This window comes from Suricata suricatta, chromosome 4 (genome assembly GCF_006229205.1).
Source record: "Suricata suricatta isolate VVHF042 chromosome 4, meerkat_22Aug2017_6uvM2_HiC, whole genome shotgun sequence".
In the NCBI taxonomy this organism is placed as follows: domain Eukaryota; kingdom Metazoa; phylum Chordata; class Mammalia; order Carnivora; family Herpestidae; genus Suricata; species Suricata suricatta.
The window spans coordinates 126018645-126038005 of NC_043703.1; the positions used below are offsets into that span (position 1 = coordinate 126018645).

General features: G+C 49.2%; 2 protein-coding genes across 7 annotated transcripts in view; one reads left to right on the top strand and one right to left on the bottom strand.

Annotated features, from left to right (window-relative positions):
- TGOLN2 (trans-golgi network protein 2) overlaps positions 1 to 8326 on the top strand; it is a 9074-nt gene extending 748 nt beyond the window's left edge. For 3 of the 6 annotated variants that reach the window (XM_029937698.1, XM_029937701.1, XM_029937699.1), the window contains exons 3-5: positions 1 to 890; positions 2556 to 2639; positions 3922 to 8326. The exon at positions 1 to 890 is cut by the window's left edge and continues 1 nt beyond it. In XM_029937698.1, coding sequence (XP_029793558.1) covers positions 1 to 890; positions 2556 to 2639; positions 3922 to 3927 — 980 coding nt within the window. In that variant the 3' untranslated portion in view covers positions 3928 to 8326. The remainder of the gene's footprint in view (positions 891 to 2555; positions 2640 to 3921) is intronic. The other 3 variants (XM_029937702.1, XM_029937703.1, XM_029937700.1) reach the window with 3 other exon arrangements.
- The window catches only part of RETSAT (retinol saturase), a 15488-nt gene continuing 4390 nt past the window's right edge, over positions 8264 to 19361 (bottom strand). Inside the window, 10 exon segments of the mRNA XM_029938529.1 lie at positions 8264 to 9541; positions 9800 to 9959; positions 10175 to 10338; positions 10421 to 10530; positions 10746 to 11052; positions 14217 to 14336; positions 16284 to 16481; positions 16955 to 17156; positions 17681 to 17922; positions 18262 to 18444. Coding sequence (XP_029794389.1) covers positions 9408 to 9541; positions 9800 to 9959; positions 10175 to 10338; positions 10421 to 10530; positions 10746 to 11052; positions 14217 to 14336; positions 16284 to 16481; positions 16955 to 17156; positions 17681 to 17922; positions 18262 to 18444 — 1820 coding nt within the window. The 3' untranslated portion in view covers positions 8264 to 9407.

Sequence of the window (19361 nt, forward strand, 5' to 3'; positions counted from 1 at the left end):
AGCCCCAGACCCCGGGAGACGGCTCTGGCAAGGAGAATGCCCAGCCCCAGACCCCGGGAGACGGCTCCAGCAAGGAGAATGCCCAGCCCCAGACCCCGGGAGACGGCTCCGGCAAGGAGAATGCCCAGCCCCAGACCCCGGGAGACGGCTCCGGCAAGGAGAATGCCAAGCCCCAGACCCCGGGAGACGGCTCCGGCAAGGAGAATGCCCAGCCCCAGACCCCGGGAGACGGCTCTAACACAGTAAAGTCCCAGCCACAGCCCACAGAAGATAGCTCTAACAAGGTGAAGTCCCAGGTGCAGTCCACAAAAGATGGCTCTATCAAGGTGGAGTCTCAGCCACAGTCCGTGGGAAACAGCCTCGATAAGGTAAAGACCCAGCCCCAGCCCACGGGGGACGACACTAGCAAGGAGAAGCTGCAGCAGCAGTCCTTGAACTCCAACAAGCTGGTCTCCAACCCCTCCTCTGATAACAAGGAGCCCTCCAATTCTGACTTAAACATACCAGCTGACAAAGATGCCTCTCTGCATGCTTCTAGAAGTGAATCTGGGGAGAAAATATTACTGGACTCTGACCCCACCTCTCTGCAGCAGGAGAGAAAAGATAAGTCTTCAGAGCTTACAGAAGACATGGGGCCCAAGAAGGCTGAGGAAGGTGATGCAGAGCCTGAAGAAGGTTCACCGCCCCAAGAAGAGAAAGAGATGCCCGGCCTTGCCTCCAGTGAGAACCGTGAAGGGACACTTCTGGAGTCCATGGGTAGGGAGAAAGATGACCTTTATAAGGACAGTCTCGGAAGTGCCAGCGCAGAGAGCAGCCACTTCTTTGCATATCTGGTGACTGCAGCCATACTTGTTGCTGTCCTCTACATTGCCTATCACAACAAGCGGAAGGTGAGTCAAGGGTTCCCTGAAGACAAGGAGTGGGATGTCCTCCACCCTGAAAGTTTGGCATGTGGGCCAGTATCTCTCCCTCATCTGCCTGTGAGCACTGGGGATTTTAAGACACACTTCAGTTTATCCTCAGACCCTGCTAGGGCTCTCTACTCTCATTTTATACATCGTTTGTTTTAGCGTCAGATTCCTTTGAGCGCCATCTGCTGCTAAGTAAGGACATTATTGTGATCAGACCTGAATCGGGGTCTCCTTCCATAATCCTAAACTTAGGTCCTTGACAGCCTTAGAGAACCTTAGTATTTACAAACCTGGCAGTTTGTAAACACAGCACTGTCTTCCTGTTTCCACTCTGAAGATGATGATTTCCAGTTTTCTTTCACAAGCTTTTATCTTCCATCTGCAGTGGCAGAAAGAGTGGTTACATAGTCTTTGACATCAGCAGCCGAGAGCCCAGGGCCTGTCTTCTACAGTCAGTCGAGTTTCTGATTAGAGGAATGGCCAGAAATCGCGTGGAGGCACTCATCTTTTACCACTTTGGCAGTGTTTGGTGTTGAGCAATATCTGTCCTTTAGCAACCGCTCTGATGACAAAACGATTGCATTTCTTACTGTGTCCTAAGAATTTCGTGGTTTCTACAGCCTGGTTAAAAGTGGAGAGTTCAATCCATAATGTCAAAATGCCTATGGCTGTGAGGAATGAGGAAAGACATTTAACAAAGGCGTTCCTTATTCTGCGTCCAGAGATAAACCTTAGGTGTGAAAGTGGTAAGGTTCAAATGAAGCAAGGTGTGGGGCGCCTGGGTGGCTCAGTCGGTTAAGCGTCCAGCTCTTGGTTTTGGCTCAGGTCATGATCTCACGGTTGGTGAGTTCAAGCTCTACATTGGGCTCCATACTGACAATGTGGAGCCTGCTTTGGGATTCTCTCTCTCTCTCTCTCTCTCTCTGATCCTCCCCTGCTTGCATGCTCATTTGCTCTCTCTCTCTCAAAATAAATAAATAAACTAAAAACAACAGCAATAAAATGAAGCAGGGTGTGGGGTGAAAAAGTACATTTACAGATAAGAAATAATTATTGCAGGGCGCCTGGGTAGCTCAGTCGGTTAAGTGTCCGCCTTCGGCTCAGGGTATGATCTTGCAGTCTGTGAGTTCAAGCCCCACATCAGGCTCTGTGCTGACAGCTCGGAGCCTGGATCCTGCTTCGGATTTTGTGTCTCCCTTTTTCTATGTCCCTCACCTGCTCATGCTTTGTCTGTCTGTCTGTCTCTCTCTCTCTCTCTCTCTCTCAAAAATGAATAAATGTTTAAAAAAATTAAAATAAAATAATTACTGCATGTGAGTCAAAAAGGAGTGTCTTATCCTAGAGCTCTCTGGGAAGAGTTGGCAGATCTTTGTACTCTTGAGTAAATCACAGACTCCCACAACCTACAGCCCAGAACAGTCTTCCTCTATCTGTTACTTCCTACTTAATAGTATAAAAAATTCTGAGGTGACTGGAGGCCCTCTTCTCCTTAAAATTGTTATAAAGAGGCCTCTTTGTGGGTATACTACTCTTTCACTGTCAGGGTCATTAACAAATGTATACTACCAGGGGATTACCTCTGATTTCAGAGACTAAACTATGTCATTGTAGAGTCACTTGTTAATTTCATTTTCCTTTCCCTAGATTATTGCTTTTGTGCTAGAAGGAAAAAGGTCTAAAGTCACTCAACGGCCAAAGGCCAGCGATTACCAGCGTTTGGACCAGAAGGTAAGGAAGGAGGCCCCAGGTCTGTGGGAGGGATAGGGAATCTCAGATAGGCCCAGCAGTGCACTTACATTTGACATGATGGCAACAGTGGATTCTGGGGTGCTGCCGCCATCAGCCCACCCCTTGCAGACCACAAAGTAGAAACATCCATATGTGCACATCAGCTCCCTCCCTTGCCAGAAGAGGAAATTCAGGCCCAGAAACCTGATTCCCCACCCCCCCACCCCCCCAGAAGTTCCCACTACAAATCTGTGGCAAAATCAAGACCTGATGGCAACTTCCTAGGCACCTGTCCTGTGCTTTTTGCGCTGAACCAGCACTTCACAAATTTTAGTAGGCACATGGATCACCCTGGGAATTGTGATGAAAAATCTGAATGATTACATATGGGTGGAAAGGTAGAATGCTTCTACCTTTCTGGAAAGTTCCCCAGTGACATCCCATGCTGTGGAGCCATGCTTAAGTAGCAGATCATTCAGCTGTACTCCCCAAATACAAATGAGTCCAGACACATGTAGGTCTCCACTTCTAGAGATCAGCAGGGCTGATCTGTGGACTAGATTTCTTGAGTGCAGCCAACTCATGCCTGCTTGGAAGCAAAGCATCCTCCTCCCCCCCCCCCCCCCCCCCCCCCCCCCAGTGTAGGAGCTGAGCGGGATTCTCCCCAAAAGCAGCATGAGTGGGAACAGGCTATTTAAACTGCCTTGCTGCCCGCTTGCTCCCCTCCTTCCCCTTCTGTGAACAGTCAGTCAGGACATCGATAAAAACTAGTGGGTAGCTTGACTGTCAGTTTTCCCGAGCCCCTCTACAGGGAACACAGTTCACAGTAGAAGTCACACCAGCAACAGCTCCGAAAACCTTAGCTAACTAGCCCAGTAGGTCAGCTTCATAATCTAGCCCTGGCCTAGAACCTTTCCAGATAATTGACTTTAGGGATTTCTTTCTCTTTCATTTTTTATTCTAATTAAAATGCACATGTAAACAATTCCACACAACACAGAAATACTACAAACCAGAAGCAAAGATTCCCATATTCCTGTCACCAAGTGTGTATCTTTCTAGCCTGTGTTTGATTCCAGGCTGACTTTTAAAATAATTTTACGTGCTTTTATTTTACTGATTGCTCTCTGTATGTTGGAGGAGCAGCTTGTCTTAGTTCTGATTTTTCCCCCCTGAACTGCAATTCATATAAGATCTTGTTTTCCCCTAGATTCATAGCAGTGAAGTGTAGTCCCTGGAAGGAGATTAATGTTACCAATGAATTGTGTTGCTCTCGTTTCAGATTTGATTTCTGTGTTCTTGAGAACTTTGTCCTCCCTGCTGATTTGTTTTTAAATCAAGAGAAATGAAGAAAAATAGTACTGTGACCTAAAAGACACCCCCCCCCCAGGGTTTGGTGGCAAATCTGGGTTGGCAGAGGCGGGGGTATTGCTTTGATTTTTGCACCTGCACTTTGGTGACCGTGTACTCCTGTGTCCCCATCACCTATGCTGGTGTCTTCCATCCTTTCCTCCTCTGAGTGTGAGTAGAGGGAGCATGTGGGAAGCCGGCTGTGACCAAAGGGAGATCCCAGCCCCCAGGCAGGCGGCCGCTGCTGACTGCCGTCCCTTGGGCCTTGACCCTTTCATGGTTACCCCTTGCAAATAGCATTGCACCACCACTATTTATCTCTGCGGACCCCAAGAGAGAACTAGGTTGAAAACTGAACCTAGGAGAAAATTCAACTGCAGGTTGAGGTGCTTTTATACCAAGGCCTCATCTGGGGGAGGGGGTGGGGGGAATGTGCCCTACAAAAGATGTAGAAGATGAATGCTGACAGGCAAAGGGCTACTTCGAATACCTAATTCTCTGCAAACGCTTCAGCAACAAACCAAAACAGCTTTTGAAAAGTGCTTCATTGCCTGCAAGTCCAAACTGTCTAGTATAAGTTCTTCACACTTTCCTTATATTACTTAAGACAAAGTGAGTCAACTTTCATTTGGTTGTACTGAGCATAAACCTGAACTTGGGGATTCGGGGAGTAAAGCTGTAAAGCCACAGTTCCCATCACAGATTTTTAAAAATATAGTTATGATTATTGAAATACTGTGTTCGTCTATACTCTTGATCGTAACAGGAACTTTTTAAAATAGGGTAAGCTCATACCTTGCATGAGAAAATGTGCAAGAGGGTTTTGGTTTTGATCTGCATTATTTTCCTAGGGCTTTTATAAAGGTTTCCCATAAACTCTGGCCTTTGTTGCCTAAAATAGACAAATTAGACTTGTAGTCAGAAACTAACTGTACTATCTCTTTTACCTTAATCTAGTTACTATTTCACTGTCTGATATAGGATGCCAAGGGTAACTGGTCAAGACTCTCCTTCCAGCCCATGTCAGGGGTTATTAAAATTTAAGAAATTCAGAGAGTTCCCCTGGGGTAACTGAGGGTAGTGTTTTGGATAATGCTGTGGTTTGAAGTTTTACTTAAATCCGTTCTAGTTGTGCTACCTACTATAGAGAGCTTAAAGAGAGTTGTGCAGAGAAAAATGGATTTGGAATAGCTGATCTCAGGGAAACACAAAGAATGTGGGAAGTGAGGGCTGGGATGAGTTCTGTGCTGTTGAGGATGTCAGTCTGCAGAAGGGACCGTCCCGTTGGCACATTACCTCGCACCTTGCTTAAAACAGCATGGCTTTGAGTTGGGACTTAGGGAGACAAGGAATGAGTGAACACTCTTGTCGTCATGCTCTCTTCCCGTGCATCAGTCTTGCAGTACTTTCCTCTGAGGGATCTTCCGTCAGGCTCTCCCAGAATTCTGGAAAACCACGGTTCCCTTTTGCCTGCCTTTCCTCCTCCTCTAATGTTTTCTGTTTCTCCATCTACACTAACTCCTGCCTTCATACGTGCCCAGATTTCCCGTTCCTGTCCGTCCTGTTTGTGACTCCTTCCCTTTGTAACCTTTATGCACTCGCTCTGGTCCTGGTCTTCCTACCGGCAGTTTTCCCAGAGGTTCAGATCGCCAAAAGTAATGGCTTGTTCTCAAAGCCTAGTCTTGTCCTGAATAGAACTGGACATTATTGACCATCCAAATCGAAATCCCCCTCTTCTGGTTTCTGTGACTGACTGTCCTGGCTCCTAAGAACTTTGCTTTACCCTGTACTGGCAGGGGAACAGAGCCCGCGAAGGCTGGTTTCACTCTTCCTTCATCTTTCCAGAAACTCATCCATCCTTCATTCTCTCCGTGAGTGAGTCCCACATGTTTATCCTCGGCCTAGTTCCCGAAGACCCAAATCCTGTTGTGTGCTGTTTCAGTTTGCTCTGTTGGCACTAGAAACTGAAGTTCTCTCTTCTCCCCATTAAGCTGCCCATCTCAGCTGCCCATTTTAATTGTCTCAGCTCCAAACTATAGTCTTTTTTTTACCATTTTTTTGTTACAACAGACCTATCCATTGAAAAAAAACATTTCCAGTATAATCTTTCTTTCCATTTCCCTTGCTTTCCTGTCATCACACACCATCACCATTTCACTTCTCTCCTGAAATCCCAACCCCTCCAAGAGCCATCCTAACTGGTTCTCCTGCCCATCTTCTCTCATGTGCAGATTGATCTTTCCAAAATCCTTGCCCTGATCTAAAGTTTCTGTCTACCTCTTGTGGCTTAGAGAATCTAGCTTTTATAGACTATAGTGTCCGTGACTCTGTAGCTTGGCACTTGCTTGCCGGTCTTTCTCTGCATCCTCTCTAGGCCAAAGGCTCCTCTTGTCAGGCCCATCTTGGCCTCTTTGCTTTTTTGTTGTTGCTGTGCCCACCATTCCCTGGCTGCCCTGGTGCTTCTTCTGTTAGGGCACACTCCCTTCCCTTCTCTCACTTGCCTCCTGCTCAGGTTTTCCCACGCACCTTCTTAACGCCCCCACCACACGTGATTATCGGCTCTTTCCATTCTACTCTAATGCCAATCACAAATGTTGTTACTCCAGCAAAAAAGAGCAGACGTTATCTGATGTCTGTGTCTGGTCTCTCCTCCCCAAAACGAAGCTACTTGCAGGAGTGCCCTTAGCACCATCTGCAAGGCTGCCTAGTGTTGTGACGTCTCCTAGGTACTTCAGGAGTTCAGTGTCTTCTTGCAGAGACGTTTTCCTTGTTCAGTATATCGGAATGCGACTTACCTGAGGTCTCACACAGCTCTTCCTAGCTACTCCCTGCTATCCCTTTACTGATGGATTTTGTTTCTAAAGAGGGGAGCAGAAAGAAAGATCGGTTTGAGGAACCAAGAGGGTTGGCACCAAGGGGATGTGTAAGGATTCTGTGGAGTCCGCATAGTTCCATTTCTTGAGCATCCGAAAAGTATCATTCCTTGTGCTAAAAGAGTGCAATAGAATTTCAGCTTCGCTATAGAAATTACACTGAAAAAAATCTCTCCCACCAGTGGAAAACTTTTTCCCAGTAGTTGTCCTTCTGAAGATACACTGTTGACAGCATGTGTTTCTAGACGTGATGTGGATGAGGGTGAGCTGGGTTGAGGGCATCTCTCAAGCCAGGGCTGGGGCGGGGGTGGGGGGCAGGGAAGAGGTGGGCAGTGACACCCCTGGGGCCATGAGACGCACCACTGTCAAGACAGCTGTGTATTTCCTTTCCTCCCCCAGCTTTTGGTTGAAAGTTGATTTCTAATAGGAGGAATCTGCTTCAGTCATGGATGTCAGTCGAGGGGTTTGTTTTCCTGCTACAGATCACTGAGTAGACTTATTTAAAGAATCCACTTCTGGACTCGGGGAGCTGAGGCCAGTCTATTCTAGAAAGGCTACAACAACTTGGAAAGACCTGACAGCTGGCTGTATGGATGCTGAGGTTTCTTTTCCCATGATGGCTTTTAAACAGATGCTTGGTAGTAGAATTATAAACCCCTAGAATTCCCCTGATGGTGATTGTCATTTTTTTCTCTCCTTCATGTCCTTTAAATCCAAAAAAGGAAGCCTGCTTCTTGTTTCTACAGGGTAACTTGATGCAGAATGCTGTGTTATGTGTGTGTGATGAAAGCTAGCACGCTTTGCACATGTTTGGAATCGAACACGGGGCAGAGAGAATCTTGAACACCAGACACCAGGTCCTGGTGTTCTGCCAGCTGTCTTCTGAAAAGTCTTGCTGAGAAGGTTGTCTTTGACATTATCTTGCTTCAGGAAGAATCCTGGGAAAAGATTTTCAGGTCCCATTTATTCATCCAGAGAAAGACTGACTCTCAACTCACCTAGTTCCACAAGACACCTGTGATTTTCCTAAATGTGCCAGTTGAGAAACTCCTCCGGAATAGTGTTGGGTCTGAGCTGTGTCGTTTCAAGCTGCCAACAAAGCCAGCCTACTCACACTCTTAGATATTCCTTTAATTCAGAAGTTTCTTGTGTCAAATAAATGATTGTTGAAGTTGTCTCCCTTTTTTGTTTACCCAATTAGTAGAGTGCCACTGTTTTTGCAATGTTTTATATTTTCAGCTTTTTTAACTTAACTATATAATTACTTAATTTTATTTTTTTAAAGCTTGTTTGGTCTAATGATAAGTATTTTTCAGTACGTAATGTTTTCCTGAGCTTCTCTGAATGCCGTTTCGATGTAGTTTTGTATCGTTGCACAGAAACCAAAATAAATTTCAAATATTAAAGCTATAAAATCATTAAATTTATTAAAGTGGCAATAAAATGGACAGAAATAAGGCCTAATAAGTGAAAGGTCATTTTTTTTAACCTTCAGCCTTTGTTCACTGTTCATCCAGTCCCTAGGTAGGCAACTGCAAACAAAAACACCCCCCGTGGCCTCGGCACACAGGTTCTATAGGTTTCCATGCCCTGATCCTGACTGATTTCCAGCCCCACTCCTCCCCACCAGGCAGTGCGTGTTCTAAGTCTAGGAGATAGCTGGGTTATTTCTCTTACACTCAGTTAAGCACTCTGTGCTTGTCATCTGCTGTAACCTTGGCCTGGAATGTTCTTTCAGTCTGCTTCAATCCCTGAAAAGTCACCTTTCCAGTCCAGTGCCCTAACTGCTAACGTTACCCTTTGCTGTGGAGTTTTGGAAAATAAACTTGAGGCTCAGGTACTGAGCTCCATGAGGGTATCTTGGTGCTGACCTAATAAAGACCCAGTGTCACCTTGGAATTAAGGAAGACAAACCTAGGGCCTGGCTGCATATGAATTGGGTATTCTAACATACACTTTGCTAATGTCTTTACCCCCAACCCCACGACCACACTGAGACTATCATACAAATTTCCCCAACCTTTGAAAGAGACACTGGAAGCAGCAAAAATGGCTTCTCCGAGGACCTCTGAACCCAGGGAACTCCAACAAAACCATGCCTAGTTTTTGACAAACACCTTTAGGCACCCTTTTATGACAGTAGTGTGGTACTCCTTGAGTGAAGCAGGGGCCTCAGGACAATGGCCCAAGCTGCTTCAACTGACCAGGATTTTGGAGGGTTCTGCCCACCTGACCAAGGGACTACTCAGTTGGGAGGCGATGGGAGCGCAGTGTGCAAAGCCCTGCTTGACCAAACAGGCTGTCCAAGTCACTGGCCCACCCCGGGCCTTCTAGCAGGGACAGCAGTGTTAGCTATGAGCTGAAAGATGCACAGCTTGAGAACTGTGATTGAAGATCTGTGACCTGTGTGTCAGACCTCTTGAGAAATCAGAAACGGATCAGAGTGCCTTACGTGAGGAAAGAACCAGTATAGAGAGACATTATAGCTAAGTCAAGGGTTGTGCCATAGCAGCAACCAAACTCCTCAGATTCCTCCCCGGCCGAACTAATTCTTCTGTGCCTGGATCCTTGAGCTGAGCTTCTTAAGGTCTAGATACAAGTTCCGCCTCAGGATGGTGCTGCTGCAAAGCAGGGCTGCTTGCAAGGTTCCCACCAACCCACAGATGAAGACATCCTGGCCTACGAGACAAGAGCACAGACCCATGAGCATCTTCCCCAAGTTGGGGGCGGGGAGCAAGGGCTCTCATGTTCATCCCTCCAAGCTAGGCCACCCACAGATGACTTTACATCAGAACCAGGGTCCATAGCCTGCTGGGGCAGCCCATGCCCATGTGGAAGGCTGCAGGGGACAACAGCACCTGAGGACAGAACAGAGTGCTCCGGGTGACCGGGAGGCCCAGGGTTATGGGCCCTGGAGAAATGGGGCAGCCAGCGTACCTGTCAAGTAGAGGTTGGGAATGGGGCTTTGGGCCCTCAGGGAGGCTATCACATGAGGATGTAGGCGCTCCAGGTCACGGGTGGCCCCATAGCAGGCACCCCGGGGAGAACCCAGATAGAACCGGTGGGTTAGTGGGGACCCTCCAACCGCACTCTCCACCTGAGGAGACAAAAGACAGTCAAAGGGTGGGAGTGGAGCCTGGTGAAATCCTCGTTTCCTCCCTGTTCTGCGCTCAACTGAACTACCTCCCTGCATGGGTTTCCTGCCCTTCCCTGGTGCTTAGTTATTTCAGGGCTTTATTTCCCTCCCCAAAACAAAGAGCAGAAATGGCACCAAGAGGTTTGTTGCCACCACCACACAGTCCGCCCGCCTACCTTCCCCTCCAGCTGTGGGAAACAGCCTCATGACAACTGACAGGCTTCAACAAAGGAGTGTTTGAGGGTCTCATAGGCGCTGCCCCGCTTTCCCTCTGCCGTGTCCTGCCACTTTTCAAACCACTCATAGCAGGTGGGCACCATCACGACCATTGTGGACCGGCCTCGGGACAGAGCTGGGGTTACTAATGCCAGGCCCCTTCCCCGCTTCAACTCCCACCCACACCCCTGTACCAAAAGCCTCACCTGGGAACCGGTCCTCCCAAGTGGGATCCTTGGCTGATGAGGGAGCAATGACGAGGACAGGGATGTGCGCCGCAGCCTCTTCTGGGGGCATCGAGACATAGTCCTCCATCCTGAGGGTGAGGGGTGTGGCTGCTGATCCCAGGCCTTGCTCCTCACTGCCACTGCCCCCAGGACAGGCCAGCCCCCAGGACCTCCCACAGGGATGAAACTGAGGCCCACTCCACATCTGCTGCAGATTCTCCAGCATCAAGGAAGGAAGCAAGAGCCCTGTGGGCTCTGGGCCCCTGCTGACACCCTCCCCCCACCAGGCACACACACGCCTTACGCCTTGTTGAGGTCTGTGTCAAAATAGACAAAATAGTTGGTGGAATGTAGACCCAACCCCTCCTTGGTGCCTCGCAGGCCAATGAAAATAAAGAAGGTGCTCAAGCCAGGCCGCCCCATCTCTAGCTGCTGCCTCACACCTGCCAAAGTGTAGACGGGCGCTTGTAGACCACGGCCGGGAGAACGTGCTTGCTTTACCTGCAGCCTTACCTTCGGCGAACGGCCTTGCACCGGGGCCATCTTCACAACTGTTATTTCAACACTAATATAGCAGTGTTTGCAGGGACCTGCTCTTCTCCAGCTTCTCCCTGGCAAGAACACACCCTCGGGCTCCCACTCTTCTGCCCACCCCCCACTTCTGCTCTAAGTGCCCTTAAAGCCCAGGAGGTGCAGCTTCTGTAAGGTGGCTCAAGTGCCTGCAATCTTCCCCTAATGGCTTTAAGTTACCAGCAGATCACTGGACCCCACACTATACAGACCACACATATGAACGGTAGTTTGGTATAAGCCTTGGTTTCCATATTACATTTAATACAAGCCACCTAATGAGCATATATACATAATTCCTTTTTTTCCCCAATGGATTGAAAATTTTCTTTTTTTTAAATAGTTTATTGTCAAATTGGTTTCCATACAAAAGCCAGTGCTCTTCCCCACAAGTGCCCTCCTCCATCACCACCACCTCTTTTCCCCCCCGCACCCTTCCCCTTCAACCCTCAGTTCATTTTCAGATTTAATAGTCTCTCAAGTTTTGCGTCCCTCTCTCCCCGCAACTGTCTTTCCCTCTTCCCCTCCCCCTGGTCCTCCGTTAGGTTTCTCCTGTTCTCCTGTTTATACATAATTCCTAATGTGCTGAACAGGCCATACAAGACCTCAAAATGGTAAGCAATTCAGACGAGTAAATGCCAACAGCGTTACTGCCAGCTGGCACTTTGGGTTCAGGTAGGGGAGAAGGGAAGGAGAGTACTTTGGAAGCAGTCAAGAGCCTCTGTGACAGCCAACTGATGCCGCCCGCAGCTGAGCAACCGGGCTTCCCCACCTCTGGACAAATGACCCCCAGACCAGTCTTCTGGAAATGGCTCCCACAGAATCTTTTCCTTTGTTCCCACTCCCAGGACCACCACCTGCCTCAGGGGTAACTGGCCACTGGCTGCTGTGCTTAATTTACCTTGTTAAAAGCGTACTTGCTGAGGACCTGAAATGTGCTGAATCCTCTGCTAGGCTTTGGGGACACTACAAGGAATCAGATACGATGCCTGTCTACTGGAAACGAGGCTTTCGGGAAAGAAGCTGGCTTTCCTAATGGGGGCTACAAAGAACCGAGTGCTATGTGTAGGGTGACCATAGGATTTATCATCCAAAACAGGCACCTTATGGGAGTGAAAGGAGGCGGAAAAGCAATTACAATAGGACCACAAACAGAAGCCTGACAGACCACTGGGCCACGGGGGCGCAATCAGGGTGGAAGGGGAACGTGGGTTTCCACAGCCACAGGAAGGGATGGCGGCTGCCCTGAAGCCATAGGACCCCCTTCTCGCCTGGGTCCCGGCATCCGGGGGTAATCTCACTGCCGGCTTCCCCTCTCCAGGTAGGATGGGGGTGGTCATGGAGAAAACAGGGGGCCCAGGAGTGAAACCATCTAAGTCTCCAGAGGCCCTTAAGAACAGCAACTACCTCATGAGCCCCTCCTTTCCTTTCCCTTTTTCTCCAACTAGAAGGATGTGATCCAGGAACCACATACCTGGCAGAAAAATAGAACGTTGGGTCCCACACAATTGCTGTGTGTAAGACACACAACAATTATATCCAGGCTTTTTTCCCCATGCCAGCCTTAGCTTCCCTTACTAATATGGTCAGTCTTCCCCACTGACCTCTCCAAACCGTGCCCAGGAACCTCCTCAACACTCAGCAGTAGAAGAAAGAAAAGTGCTCCTATTAGAGGCTCCCTCTGCCTGACCACCCCACCTCCGCACAACCCCAACCAGCACAGCCTGCCCCAAAGGCCACCAGACAGCTGGTCTCAACTCTGAGAGGTAGACAGACCCAAGGCAGGTGGAAACAAAGGAGTCCCTGCGTCTGGGGGGGTCTCCTGAGGGAAGCATCATGGCTGCCACTGCCTGAAACTTTCTCAAACTGGGATTCATCTGAGGCAACATCCAACGCCACCTAAGGGGGCCAATTGGTTTTTCAGCCAGGTGGGGCTGGTGCCATTAGATTAGATACAGAGAAGCAGTGAACACTGTAACTAGTGAAGGGAGGGCAAGCTAAACATGGAACTCCTGACAGGGTGACCTTGGAGGGGGCAGGGCCAGGGGAGGGGCACTGGGACCCATCAGAGCCAGGGTTCAGAGATCCTGTGAGGCAGGGAGGCAGGAAGTACCAAAGGCAAAGTCTTCCAGTTGCCCTGCCACTAGCCAGGCTGCTGCACCCCACTTGGCTCACACAGCGTGAGGGAGGACAGACCTTCTCTGGCAACAGATGCTGGCTGAGACCCAGCTGAGGCCCACGTTGCTCAGTCCAGATGGGGCCAAGGACCCAGGCTTTCAAGTCAGATCTGCCTGTGTTCTCATCTCAGCTTTGCTGCTTTCACCTGAGTGGCCTTGGGAAGTCACTTCAGCTGTGTGGCTCTCATTTCTCCTCCCACCGCATGAACATTAGGATGATGACATCTGTCTCCCAGGTGACAGTGAGACCACGCACCATGACAAGGGTAAAGCCTCCCACACAGACTTAGCAAGGAAGGGCTCACCCATAGATATGCCTACTGCTCCCTCAACCCCCAAAGCCAGGCTTTTATTATGTTTGGACACAGCCTATCAGAAGAGAAGACTGCACTGGGTGTTATTTTTATCTGGGCCCCAGATTTCAAGCACAAGCCCAGAGCTCAAGGGACAGAAGCCAGAAGGGCACTCCTGCAGCCTCAGCCCCAGTAAGGAGCTGGTTCCTGAAAGTGGCAAAAAAAAGTAGGACCTTGGGTCCCAAACAGAGCACATGACAATCATAGCAAGACTTTCTTCTCCATACCGGCCTTAGCTTCCTTTACTGATCAGGCTTTCCCACTCAAACTAAGTGAAGAATTTAGGGGAAAAAAGTAGGATTTATATTGCAAGCCCAAGAAATGTTCCTTTAGGACGCTACCCACCATCATTAACTATTAGATGATTTAAGATCTGGGGAAACTGGAAACAGGCAATGGAGACTCAAAAGAGGAGAGGGCAAAGTGGGTGAGGTTACAGGGGATGGGGGTAAATATGCCAAGAGCAGAATGAGAGATAAAGACCAAGGGGTCTTTGGGGGTGATTCAATACAAAGGGGGCTTTCCAACCCCCAGACACAGAGGCCTTGCTGGGAACAGATGCTAGAGACAACGTGCTCATGCTCACCTGTTGTGCTCAAGGACAGTCACAGAGCAGTCAAGGGAAGACGGGGCACTGCTGGGAGCTCAGAAGAGCAAAGCAGCCTAGCGTTTTACCTGGCAGATAGCGGGCATTCTCTGGCAGTAGGTGCTTGTAGGTATTGAAGAGTCCTGCATTGGAGATCACAATGGGGCAATAGATGTTCACCAGCTCCTGACCCTTCTTCACAGTGACACCTGCCAGCACAAGAGCTTGGTTGAGGTCCTGTGCCTCCAGGAGGAAGAGAAAGGCCCAGATTTTATACCAACCTCTCCCAGCCTACACTTCATTGTCTTAGACCTGGGCATCCAGCCCACCTGTGGTCAGGCAGGTGGGCCCCAGGCCAAACTGCAAAGCAAGTGAACCATCTTCAAGCACTCTCTGCCTATCCCCACAGTCGCCTGTGCACTTACCTTCCCTAGCTCTCTCCCCCTGCCATGTGGGCGCCCTTTTCTGCAGCCAAACCCTACAACCTCCACATGAACTGTGACAAAGCTCCTGCGCTACAGCCCTTCCACTGGAATCCCAGGCCTTCTTCACTGCTGCCACACTTCTATTTCCAAAAATACTCAGAGACCCTCCAATGACACCACAACCTCTGTAAGATAAACTCTGAAGCCTTGAACCAGCCTTCCGAGATCTAGTCCCTTCTGTGTCTACAGCCTTGTCTCTGGCCACACTCACTAAACTATCAGGTGAGACCATGTCAAACAGCTGATATTCAACCGCTTTGACCTATGAAAATGGTAGTGTCTTTGGGTTCAGCCTACTTCCAGATGCCTAAAAATAGTCAGCTCTTTCATGCATCCGTGCCTTCGCACATTCTGTTTCTCCTGCCTGGAACAACATCCCAAAAGCTAGGGCTAGCTTCTTCTCAACTTTTATGAGCGGGCTCAAGCACCTCTGCCCTCCTTCTTGCATCCTTAGTCTGTCCCTTGGTATGACACTTTCATCTCAGTGATCTTCCCTATGATTGGAAACTTCTTGAATTACAGATTTTCTTTATAGCCATCTTATCTTTTTATCTCCATCTTTTATCACCTAGCACGTGAAAAATACAAGTAATATTCTGAACTGAATTTAAACCCACCTTGCTTTGCTGATCTCCTCTGGCTGAAAGGAGAGCTTGCTTGTGGACGTCAGAGAAAAATCTCACACAACCTTGGCCCATCTCTCCCTTATCACCCAGCAACTTCTTAGTCTCTTCTACAAATACATTCTCAGAGATCGCTGATGACCTTTCCTCCCTTGACGTTTTTGTGCAGTGTGCCATCCACACACTTTCTCCTTTCTCCTTAAACGACTCTTCTGGTGGATTCACTGTCACACCAGCCCTCTTCTTTCAAGCCTCTCTGTCTCCTTCCCTGATGTTTCTTTAAGCACCTCCTAAACATGGATGGCCTATTCTCTTTACCAGAGTCCTTCCCTGCATACAGCTCCTCACAGAATTCATCCACGGTGGGATTTTGGTATTCTGGGCAGGCGGCAGTAAAGACCCAAGCCAGGATGACGAGATTCTGGACTCCACTCTGCCTTTTACAGGTTGAGGGCAAGGCCTCTTGCCGGCCTCTACAATGCCCTCTGGAGTGCCCAGGTAATTTATTTATCCCATTAAACACTAAACAAGCATGTACTGAGCCTCTGTTGTGTGTTAATAGAGCCTGAGCGGCTCAGTCAGTTCAGAGTCTGGCTCTTGACTTCCGCTCAGGTCATGATCTCACAGTTCGTGGGTTCAAGCCCCACAGCGGGCTCTGTGCTGGTGGTGTAGAACCTGCTTGGATTCTCTCCCTCTCCCTTTCTCTCCTCACCACTCCCCTGTGCTCTCTCTAAATAAATAAATAAATAAATAAATAAATAAATAAACTTAAAAAAAAAAGACGATCATGGGTTACTGGATCACTGTTTTTACCTATTGAATAAATGATTAAATACTGTTCTTTGGGGACCATGCAATCCTTTATCCCTCCTGAGTCCTTTCTACCTCCAGACTAATTGCTCTCCCTGAGCCCCTGCTCTGGGAAGTTTCAGCCTTGAACTCTCTGCAAGGAGGCTGGTTCTTCTGCACCTTGTGCTTGTCTCTCTCTGTACCCCAGGTCTCCCCCACCCTGGCCCAGGAGCCGTGAAGCACAACGCGGGTCTCTCACCACAGGCTTTCCCGGCTGAGTCCAGTATCACACTCTGCACAGCGGCACCAGTCAGGACAGCGCCCCCGGCCCGCTGAATCACAGGGATGGTGTGGAAAGCGAGCTCACCGCCACCCCCTCGGGGATAAAAGGCCCCTTTCATGTAGTGGTTAGTCACCAGAGCATGCATGGAGAAGGCACAGTGCCTGGGGGTCACACCTACAGAAGAAAGGAAGGGGTCATGAGGCAAGAGCAGGCGATAGCAGCATTTAAAGAGGAACACAGATCCCTGTCAAAAATCATGCAAGCCTCAGTCTACCCATCCCAGGATCCAAATGATCCCCAGGGCTAAGGGCAGCCAAAGGGCCTGGCTATTTCCATCCAAACACAGGGTACCTTACAGATCCTGGAGCCAGTGGGAATGTCCTCCCTCAAAGTGCCATGCTGCCGAGACAAGGGAGGACATGGCTGGTTGAAAAAGAAAACCATCCGGGGCGCAGCACAGGGAATTGTTACCGGGGGGTCCAGCAGGTAGGTGGACAGACTTCTCACCCACAAGCTCCAGAGGGCCCTGGGTTTATACCGCTCCACTGCCGTCAGTCAGTCAAGCAGCTTCAGGAAGAGAGACTGAGAGCCAAGAGGGCAAAACCTCCTCCTCTAGGAGCCGCCCAGGACTCCAGGCCAGTACCCACCATAAGTGGGGAAGATGTAGCTGAGCATGGCCCGGAGCTCCGGGGAGGCCGGCAGCTGCCACAGGACCTCATCCAGGCTCTGGGTGGAAGTCCGAAGAAACACAGAGAAAGGGGTCAACAGCCTCCACTTGCTGAGCAGCTTAGCTACGCGCAATGGGAGGATCTTCAACAAGACGGCAAGGATGACTCCGTGGGACGACTCCTGAGGAAAAAAATTCGCAGTGAGGAACCCCTGTAACGGAATCACCATTCCAACAGCCTGCGCACCAGCCCAGCACCAGGGCCCAGCAACACGGAGCCCTGGATGAACTTGGATTTCTAAAAATCTGTACTCTGAAGTTTTCCCATTCCACATTCAGATGAGTCCTTTTCTGTGTTTCAGTGTCCTGCCCGAATCCCTTTTGAAAAATTTCATCTGGTCTCAAATGAAATTTTTAAAAAAGGTGTGATCTGACCACATAGAAGCCAGCTTAGTCCAAAAGGAGAACACAGTGCCCCCCCCACCCCCGCCAGAGGCCAGAGTGACAGTGGCTGCTGTCAAGTCCAGGCTCCAGAGAAAGGGCCCAGCTGGGCAGAGGCCAGCTAGGGTAGGGCTAAGTTCAGGGGCAGACTTTACTGGTCCTCCATTCCCACCTTACCCACCAGTCATTGCACTAATGAAGGTCAGCCTTATTGGGAATAAATCGGGGGTGAGGGTAGGGGGAGTCCTCAGCACATCCATGTTACCTCAACCAGCTTTATATATTTGTCAATGGCAGCTTCTTCCTGGGGAAACTTCGCCTTGAGGCCCTGAACATAAGCTTTCTTCCCACTGTACATGGGGAACTCCTTTCGACCACTGGGCCCTTCTAACACCATGATGTCAAAGGGAGAGGACAAGGCAACCCATTCCAGCTGCCCCTCGGTGATCTGGTCCAGGATAAAACGGCTCATCTTGCCCTCGTGCATGTGCCCGACATAGTGGATTCCTGTTGGGAGACAGAAAAACAAGGTGTCCTAGGGATAAGGGGGCTAATCCCTGGAAAGATAGATAAAGGAGCAAAGTGAAAGAGGTGGTCCTGCACGGCTGAGTCTATGCTGGGAGAGCACCACCCACCCTCTCTATGGGGAGGAGCTGTGGCAGAAACCACCAGATCTCTGCCCAGTTCCGCTCCCAGCAGTGATGGCTGTCAGACAAAGAAAGTGGTGCCCAGAGAGAAGATCTGGCCTTCAAAACAAGAGAAATGTCCAGTGTCGTCCTGCCATGGCTGCTCCAAGCCCCTTAAAAATATGGCCACGCTCCCAATCCCTTCCCACAGAAGCCTCACCTGTGTCAAACTCCAGGCCATTATTTCCAAAAGTATGGCAAGAGCCCCCTGCCTTGATATGTTGCTCCAGGACCAGAACTCGCTTGCCAGCTTTGGCCAGAATCGCAGCTGTAGCCAGGCCCCCAAAGCCACTGCCAATCACCACCACATCCAGCTTCTTTGGCACTTGGTTCACCGAGAAAGCTGCAGCAGCGGGAAGAGATGGAAGGTGAGCTTCTCAGGCAGGGGCAGCAAAAGAGCAAAGAAGTGAAAACCAAAACTCATACTGTGTGAGAATACTCAAGTGGAATTTGGCATGGAGCAACCAACTAAAATATCTCAAACATTTCACCTGGGAAATACTCAAGATTAGTACTCAAGATTAAAGACAGTGATGTGGTCTCACTGGAACTGATTTAACTAAAGCCAGTATGTGCCCAGGGGTTTTCTCTACTTTTAAAGAAAACCAACAAAACATAAACAAAACCAGAAAGTTGACAATAATAACACAGGCGGCGAAACTTAAGTGCAATAGAGAGCTAGGGAAGAAATAAAACGAGGAAACAGGGAACAGAGGGGAGTGCCGTGGGCAAGCTGCTGGATCATGGAATTGTCCATTCACAAGTCAGTTATCTTTGGAAAATACCGGCTCTGTAGTCACCAGTGGAGCAATCTTGTTTCTATAATGGTTCTTCAAGATCCTGAAGCAGAGGCTGGAGCAGGACAGAGCTGAGAGACCAGAGCACCACCCCTTCATATCGGAGAAGTCTAGAGGCAGAACTAAAGGACCAGCACCTAAACAAGATAAAATGTACAGCAAGCAATGTCACGTGGGTGCTTCCAACACAAGGTCTGTTCTTTATTTTATTTTTTAATGTTTTATTTATTCTTGAGAGAAAGAGCATTATCAGGGGAGGGGCAGAGGGAAAGGGAGACACAGAATCAGAAGCAGACTCCAGGCTCTGAGCTGTCAGCACAGAGCCCGACGTGGGGCTCGAACTCATGAACCACAAAACCATGCCCTGAGCCGAAGCCACATGCTTAACTAAATGAGCCACGCAGGCGCCCCCAAGATCTGTTCTTTAAGGATCATTCTTGAAGAACTCAAGGTGCAAAAGAAC